This window comes from Dendroctonus ponderosae, unplaced genomic scaffold (assembly GCF_020466585.1).
Source record: "Dendroctonus ponderosae isolate FM_Combo_2020 unplaced genomic scaffold, Dpon_F_20191213v2 Dpon_F_20191213_1, whole genome shotgun sequence".
In the NCBI taxonomy this organism is placed as follows: domain Eukaryota; kingdom Metazoa; phylum Arthropoda; class Insecta; order Coleoptera; family Curculionidae; genus Dendroctonus; species Dendroctonus ponderosae.
In genome coordinates this window covers 37878861-37887520 of record NW_026017110.1, presented here as the reverse complement: position 1 = coordinate 37887520, position 8660 = coordinate 37878861, and the positions used below count along the sequence as shown (strand labels likewise).

Below are 8660 nucleotides of genomic sequence, written 5' to 3'. Positions count from 1 at the left end.
ACCCGGCCTTTAGGGCTTTACGAGCAGATTACGGTGAAAAAATTTGAAGAGACTGGTTCCGCTACTAATATTGTAAGGCCCGTGCATCATTGCTACATTTGTTCAGCTGAAAATATCGCTGGTGGTGCTCAAAGTGTGGAGGAAGACCCGAATTCGTCGATTCCCCGACGTGCTCAACATTTGAGCTTGTCTTACGGCTCATTTTAACGAATTTTGCAATTGGATTTGAAGCTCCATCCGTACAAAGTTCAACTGACAATAACGTAAGCCTCAAGACCATGGGCAACGCAGAACATACGCAAATTGGGTGATTGAACAACAAGTCGTTGATAATGATTTTTCGAACCGAATTTTCTGCAGAACAGCCCTATATGGGGCTCTCAAAATCCTCAGATGATCGCAGAATGGCCTTTACATCCTGGAAAAAAGTATGGTGTGCATTATGGTCCTGTGGTGTTATTGGCCCGTTTTTTTTTAAACGATCAAGGAAGAGCCATAACAGTTAATTCTGAGCGCTATGGACGCATGATAACCGATTATTTTTGGAGAGAAATTGAAGATTATGATCTGGGAGACATGTGGTTCCAGCAGGATAGGGCAACGAGTCACAGAACACTGGCAGTTAGAGCCCTATTGCAAGATAAATTTCCAGGACGCATAATTTTGAAAGATCTTGTTGATGCCAACAATCCTCAAACTCTTGAGCAACTGAAAGCCAATACCCGTGAAGTTATGACCGAGATATTACCAGTAATGTGCCGAAAAGTCATTCAAAATTACCTCAAAAGGATTGACGCCTTTAGGAGGTCCCGTGGACGACATTTAAATGGTTGTATGTTGTAAATTTAAATTGGTTTTCACGTATAATGGCAAGGTTTAATGTTTGTATTGAGTTAAAATACTTGAATGCCATCCTAACTCTGCAGTGTCAATTTTTGGGATATCTTCGAAGTTTACAGTTTGGACTACTTGAATTTTCAATCGGTTTGGTTTAGATATCGGTTGGCCCTAAAGTTCTTGTAAAAATGCTGGATGGTGGATGGTATTTGCATCCCCTCTGAAACAACTTCTCCTTGTTGGCTCTTAATTTTGCATATGAGCGACTTTCCTTTTGTTCGCTTCGATCGAAGTACTTTCATATTCATGTTGTTCTCAATAGCTTCGTTTGTTATTTGTGTGTTTTAAGATCTCAGGTCTTTTATAATTGCCTTCTTTACTTCTCTATCCAGCGTGCGCGTTTTATCTTGCTGAATCTCTAATCGTTGTTCTGCGTGCTGCCAGTAGTTCATTGGTGTTCTGGCTGAATTTTATATCAGCTCTTGCTTTCATGGAACATACAGTCCGCCACACTTGATTACTCTCACCAACAGATTTAAACTCATTTTTGGTAATAGACTTAATAGTATTAGTAGTAGTTTTAATAGTAATAGTAGTTTTAATAGTATTCGTCCAACAATTCGTATTCAATTCACTCGTATTTCACAATGGAGAAATTGTTAGAAGCAACTATAATAATTGATAGTGCGACACTTGATTACTCTCATTCACTTTTTAGAATTGTAGGTTGCTAGGCACGCACAAGAAACAAAACCATGTCACTTGTCAACCGATTGACAGTTGTCTAATAGTAATTTGAGTATATTTGAGTGTTCTAAAAGTAATTGGTATTGATTGGGGCGCGGTCAAACTTTATCATTAGAAGAAAGAGGGCGAATTGAAGCTTATCGAGAGGAAAATTATTTGAAACGAGAAATTGCAAGAAAAATTGAGCACAGCTCATGGGTAATCAATGTTTATGTAAAAGACAGCGAAAACTACGGAAATAATAAACAAGAACAGACTTCAACTGCAACAACACTAAGGGAACGTCGTGTAATTTTTCGACTTGGGTAATAAAGAAATGCACAAACTTAAAAAAAAGAAAACAAGAAGCAAGAAGCCTTTGCTTCTTGCACGTCATGGACAAGAACGTTTAGAGTTTTCACGCATGCACCGTAACTGGACAGAGGAATGAAAAAATTTCTCGCTTTCACGCATGAAAAGAAGTTTAACCTGGATAGTCCTCATGGCTTCCAATATTACTTTCATGACGTGAGGATGGTATAATTTTTTTTGGCTCGCCGTCACAGTCGAGCAGGTTCAGTGATGGTTTAGGCAGCAATTTCAAGTCAAGGCAGAGTTGGCATCGAGTTTCTAGAAGGTCGGCAAAGTGCTCAAAAGCATTTGGAGTTGGTGCAACGGCAAATTGCTAACATAACAGCTTTATTTCCGGATCAAGAATGGATATTGCAACAAGACAATGCGCCAAATCACACCGCCCAAATATCCAAACCTGGTTGACTGCTAATAATATTTCAGTTCTGGAGTCACCAGCTATTTTCCCAGATAAAAATAACAGAACAAATATCATAGAAAACTTATGGAGTTGGTTGGTCAAACGCGTTTATACTGAAGGAAGGCAGTTTAATAATAGAGAACAATTAATAGCCGCTGTTACGCCGCTTGGGACAAAGTTCCAGGGAATCTAATAGAAAATGTATTCAATTCATTGCCTCATCGAATGTTAGCAATCATTGAGAAGCAGGGAGGCATACCAAATATTAAAATCAGTATTAGGTTTAAATATTGTGTTCTAGGTTCATTCCAAAATATGAGAGTAATCAAGTGTTTCATTAAAAATTACAATATTTGCTTTACAAATAAAAATCAATTGTAGAATACGAAAGTATAAAACAAATTATTAAATAAATATTGTTAAAATATTTAATCTAGTGTTTGATGTAGCTTACTGAAGAAAATTTTTAGCATTAGTGAAAACTAGTCAAAATTATTTGGTGGGAGTAATCAAGTGTCGCGCACTGTACTTTATTGGGAGCTACCTGAATACTGCCCGATATTGCTCTGTTGAGCGTCATATTTCTCAGAGCGTCTGTTGGTTCTAATTTTTGTTGATTTGTGCATTGTAATTCTCTATTTTCCCTTTAAGTTGGGTTGCGGTTGGTGTGTTTATTTTATTGTTAAAATGTGTGTTTATTTTATTGCGGCTCTTGCGATTCAGTGGTCACTTCCAGTATTAAAACGGCTGAGAACCGATACATCGGTGCAAAACTGTGTATCTGAAGTGAGGACATAATCTATTGCTTTCTTTATTGCGCCACGTAGACTTCTCGAAGTCCACTTTTTTGAGGCTGTTTGTTAAAGAATGTGTTAATGCAGTACATTTGTTCTTTGTTCAGGAAGTCAAGCAACATTTCGCTTCTATTATTTCGTGTTCCCAGTCCAGTTACCGTCTGTCGCAGATTATGTTAGTCCAATTAGCAATTGCCCATTATAATTTTGAACTTCGTGTTTTCTTGGTTTTTAGCTGTTGTTAGGTCTTCATAAAATTGCTCGATGTTTTTGACTGTTAATGTGGATGGGGGTGCGTATACCTGTATGATATGTATGCTGTGTATTTTGATAAGTTTCAGCATAATACAGGGTGATTCAAAGTTAGCGTCATTCCTCTAGAGGTGTTGTCTGGGAGAGTCCTGGTAGTACAAAAAATTGAAATGTTTTCCAAGGTAATCTGACTAATTAACATTACGTAAATACCTGTTCCTTCGTAATTATTAAAAACTCCGGTAACCATGGATAAATACGAAGCAAAGAAAATCAAAGAGATAATAACATGCGTTGGGGTTAGGCTAACGGTGTCACCTTGCCGTCAGTGCTGCGACAAAACGGCCCCCCGAGTGCTGCCATCTTTTTGGGGCAAATGAGTGATTGGGGCAAATAAAATAGGTCACAACTGCCAGCCAATTAGGTATTTTCCCATAACTAATCGCATATTCCAAATTCGCTGTTGGTTTACATTTTGTGAAAGGAGCTTCAAAATAAGTCACAGTTTGACAAATGCTTGTTATTATTGACAAAGGCAGTCTACCTGTATCTATCTATTAATGACAAAAAACATCATTGCCGCTTTGACTTTTCATCAAAAAATTGTAGAAGAGTACTTTTTTAATATTAAAAATTTTCGTAATTTGACAAAAAGATCAAAATTTTTCTTTTTGATATCTTAAATATTGAAATAGGCTACCGATTAAACGTGGGACCTTTTGTCCCACGTTTGTTGAAAAGTTGAAATTCGGTCTTCAACTGTTAATATCTTCCTCAAATTTTCCACTCCTCCTATGTGGTATCTTGTACCGGAATTCGTTTGAAAAAGCAGATTGCCAAATTTCAAAATCATACACTGCACACTATACTCTATCCAAATGCTCCGTTTCAAGGTAGATATGTAAATTATGATTTACCCCAGCTCCTGACTGGTGGCATAATTGTCCGTTTAAATGAATGTGTATCTATATAAAGCAACCTATAGGATTCGAACTTAAAAAACTTACATATATGATTTGAAAGCTAAACAGGAGTTCTTATATGTTGAAGAAATCCCCCAACACTGAAACCAAGAGTTTTTTTTGAATTCCTTTGGTTTTTGCCGATTAGGAAGTGACCTGAGCCAGTTTGTCGGAAGGTTTCCAAATTTTGAAGCTTATTTAGTGATTACATGAATCACCCACAAAGGGAGGGAACTATTCTTCCACCTTCAATTGCAGATTTCGCGGTCGCTAATTTCAGGCTAAACCCAGATGAAGAGAGCTAATAGGCTCGAGACCGGTTCTAGGGGTGCCTGATTTTGCCGAACCTCGAAACTTGCACTATCTTACATGATTTCTTGTTCAGATATTACGCACGAAATTTTTGTCTTCATTTAATTTTTCTGTCTCAACGTGCATCAGCTAGGGCCTTTTTAAGACATGTACTACACAGAACATAACAAAAACTTGCAAGTTTTGCAAGAATAATTTGCAGCAAGTTTCTCAAACTGAAGATGCCTCCTGACTAAATACTTACTATACCTTTGAGATTCATACAGGATCTTGTCCATTATATTTAAAGTAGTCATGGTTTTGTACATTTTTACCAACACATCTTCACTTAAGTTGGGTTCCATTTGCTGCGCTGCCACTTGCCCTTTCCTATTCAATACTCTGTATACCGGAATCGGTGCATATGAAGAAGGCTTTGTAAACTGTAGCTGCTCCGTCCATGTTGTTTTGGCTCCTGGGAAATTCGGGCAGTCTGAATAGTTTTTCTAAAAACGTAATAATTCACAAGCTTAGATGTATTTTTTTAAAGGAATTTGGCCAATATGAACTACTTATAAAATTAATGTAACAAAATAGGGTTTGGTGTGATCGTCAATAAGGTGGGTACATTTTCAATATACGGAAGAATCAATTAAGAAATGTTGTGTAGTATACAATTTTATGCTTCCATTCTTTTTCGGTGCACCGAGTAGCAAAGTTTACTGCTGATTGTAGATAATTTCGATCTTTTTCAATAGCACTTCATGAAGTGTGTAAAATATAATAAGTTCAATATAGCACTGTTTATCTTGGACAACCGCTGTAGCAAAATATCGCAAGTTTAATATATGTTTTTTCTATTAAAAAACCTTTAGTTTACATATAAAACACCTCCCATATAAGACATTGTTACACACTGTTGTTACATTGTTAGTTTTCAACAATTTTTTTGAAACCTGTTATTAAGGCTTGCGACGGTACAGGTATAGTATATCGTACTTCGCCCTCCTTGGTTTCCTCCTTCTAAGAAAATTGCCTGATATATTTTTCTTCAGCTCTGTAAGCAACCTTGACTACTACAACTACTACAGGTAATAAACAGCATAATAAGTAAATCGTCGTGAAGCACTGATAATGTATATGACCACTTTCAGTTCTGAATGTTTTAACAAACCTAATAAAACCGCTGCCTTTTGTTGCAAATGTTTTTTAAACATTGTGTAGAGTCGTTGGGGGACATCTTCTAAATCGTAAATTCCGGTTAATGCTAAAATCCATCACTAGTACGCCTTTGCAGGTGATAACCAGTGCGTGTTTGCACGTGCGACTGACTTCACATGATCGTCACAAGTCAGTTCGCATAAAATTATCTCAGGTTTAGTAATCCTTAATTCTCAAAAGGATCTAAACTGCTCAAAGTGTATTTTTGGGCTCTGCGACTCTCTCTCTTTCTCTCTTGCGTCTCTGTCAGTGTACGGTTATATTGCCCAGCCGATAATTCAGAGACATTATTTAGTTGGGCAAAGAAAACATCGCGAGATCCTTAAATTAACACAAATCCCCCCCCCCCCGCAATTGGGTACTGCAAGCCGATATATGTTTGTCCTGCAGTCCGGATAATTTTGGCGCAAGAACCTACATTTTCGAACCGCGGGCCGAATTGTTTTGCCTTTGCGAGACCCTACTTAACTGCGATCATTATTCCTGTTCAAAAAGATGGTGAAAATTATACATTACGTAATTATAGTACAACTGCAATGCAACCTGTGTTGTCAAAAATTATTGAAATTGTATTAGAAAATCGCTTTATGCGATTTCTTCTCATACATGGCATATTATCACCAAAGCAAATCGGATTTGCACCCAACCAGTGCACCGGTAATGCTTTGCACCATGTTTTCGTTCCTTAATAATGTTTCTTCTTCTTTTTCTTCGGTTAGCTCTACAACCCCGGGTGGGTCTTGGCTGTCTGTACTAGTTTCTTCCAGTATTCTCATTCTTCCATGAGGTCTGTATCGAAAGGAACGCCCATTTTCAGCAGTATTTTTCTCTCCATCGCATGCGGGGGCGGCCCAAAGGTCTTTACCTGCTGGGGTCTCTTCCCATATCAGTTTCACCAATCTCTCTTCCTACATATTTCTCCATTACAAAAATGTCGCCCGAGCAGGGACGTTTCTTCTGTTCTTCTTTCAGGTTTTCCCGTTCTTCCCGTTTTCTTTTCTCAATTTCCCGGAAACTATTACAACACTCAATCAAAAAAAGTACATAAGGTAAAACTGCAGTCACACATTGGCACCTAGATTTTGCAACCGGTGAAGTGCTGCTGGCGTAAGCTTATTTAGTTCCTCCAATCGCCTAATTGAGCACGAGTTGAGTATGTGTATTATGGTTTGTAGGGCTTCCCCACAGATGGGGAATCTACTGATCCCCATTTGAAGACTATGTGATGGCATCTCCCGTGCCCGTCCTGAACCTTTTAAGTACGCTCCAGGTCCTCTTAGGCAGATCCATACCCGAGACCTGAGCAGACGGATCCACGATAGTGTCCCGATTCTTGAAGCTAGGGTGGTCATTAAAGTAATGATTTCACTCAGACTTGACATCAATTAGGCCAATTATGCGATTGTATGATCACATTGGTGACCTCAACTTGAGTATTAGGCGAAGAAGTCACGGTTGTAACTGATCTTTTCTCGCTCACGACATGCAGCGGTCAGTCTACGGACCGGAGGAGGTGAGATATGCGACATAGTAGACATCCAGGGAGTGGGTGTTGACCTTAGAGATCCAGTCACAATGCGCATACCGTCGTTTATATAGTATCTCACAATTTTTGAGTATGTTTGCTGCTACGCCAGACAGGAGCACAGAACTCTGCTGCCGAGTATGTCAGGGCCACTACAGCAGTCCGCAAAATTCTTGTATTTTCACCCCAGGAAGAGCCCGCCAGTGTCCGAGGCCTGTTATTTTTGGATTTTACCTTATGTGCGACTCGAGCGACGAGAAATGTGTTACGCCGAGGTATGTTGAGTTGGCAATGCGTCTGATCCTTGATCCAGAAAATTAAACCTCCACTGGATGCAATTCTGTTTGAGAGATGGAATTAACAGATGTCGGACTTAGACGGGTTAGTCTTTAACCTCCACTTTTTATAGTAAGCATCAAGTCTCGACAGGTTGGAGGAGAGGACGGTCTCGGCTGGCTCCAGGTCTTTGTCTTAAAGGCACAGTACCATATCATCAGCATACATTAATTTTCGCAATGTGGTATACTCGGCATATCGCCTATTTAAATATTGAACAAGCTGTAAACATGAGCTGGGCCAACACAGATTCCTGAGGAGGCCGTTTTTAATAGTGCTTGGGTGGCTTGTATTACCATTTATTGCCACTACAACATGGATTGGACAAGGGAGGTTATTTTATGGCAAGGAATGATTTTCTGCAGTTTGTAGATCATCTTCTTTCTCCAAACGGTGTTATAGGCAGACGACATATCGCTGAAACCCTGTTTCGATATGGGTAGTCAGGGACAGCACCTGGTTTGCCAGTTTCTATCCGCTCTGAATACGGCCTGTTCAATCTGGACTTCACTATTTGCTTTAATGCATATTCTAATAAAAATTAGCCGTTCGAGTACTTTATAGCATATATATAATAGATACATCGGTCTGTAGCTGGCCAGATTCTCGGGGGGTTTTCCCACTTTCAGAACGGCTAGGACGCTCGATTTTCTAAAGATGTTTGGAATCTCTCCCCTATACAACAAATCCGAGTCAAAATTAGCAAGCTAAGTTCTTGCGTCTGCAAGACTCTGGCTTGCAAGAAACTGCCAAGGTTTTCAAGCAATTCAGGGAAGACCTTGTCAATGCCGGGGGCCTTACGAAGTTTCAGTCGAGATAAAGCACAATTCACTTTCTCGAGACCGAAGGCAGCAGACAATTCAATCTGCAATGGCAGGCGGCCAAAAGTCTCCTTCACCTCAGTTTTCACCCTGCGTGCAAACTTTTTGTCAATCGGGACACCA

General features: G+C 39.2%; 1 protein-coding gene across 1 annotated transcript in view; it reads right to left on the bottom strand.

Moving 5' to 3' along the window:
- The window catches only part of LOC109541365 (2-oxoisovalerate dehydrogenase subunit alpha, mitochondrial), a 29956-nt gene that overhangs the window by 15523 nt on the left and 5773 nt on the right, over nucleotides 1-8660 (bottom strand). The window contains exon 2 of the mRNA XM_019910220.2: nucleotides 4905-5140. Within this exon, the coding sequence (XP_019765779.2) occupies nucleotides 4905-5140 (236 nt within the window). The remainder of the gene's footprint in view (nucleotides 1-4904; nucleotides 5141-8660) is intronic.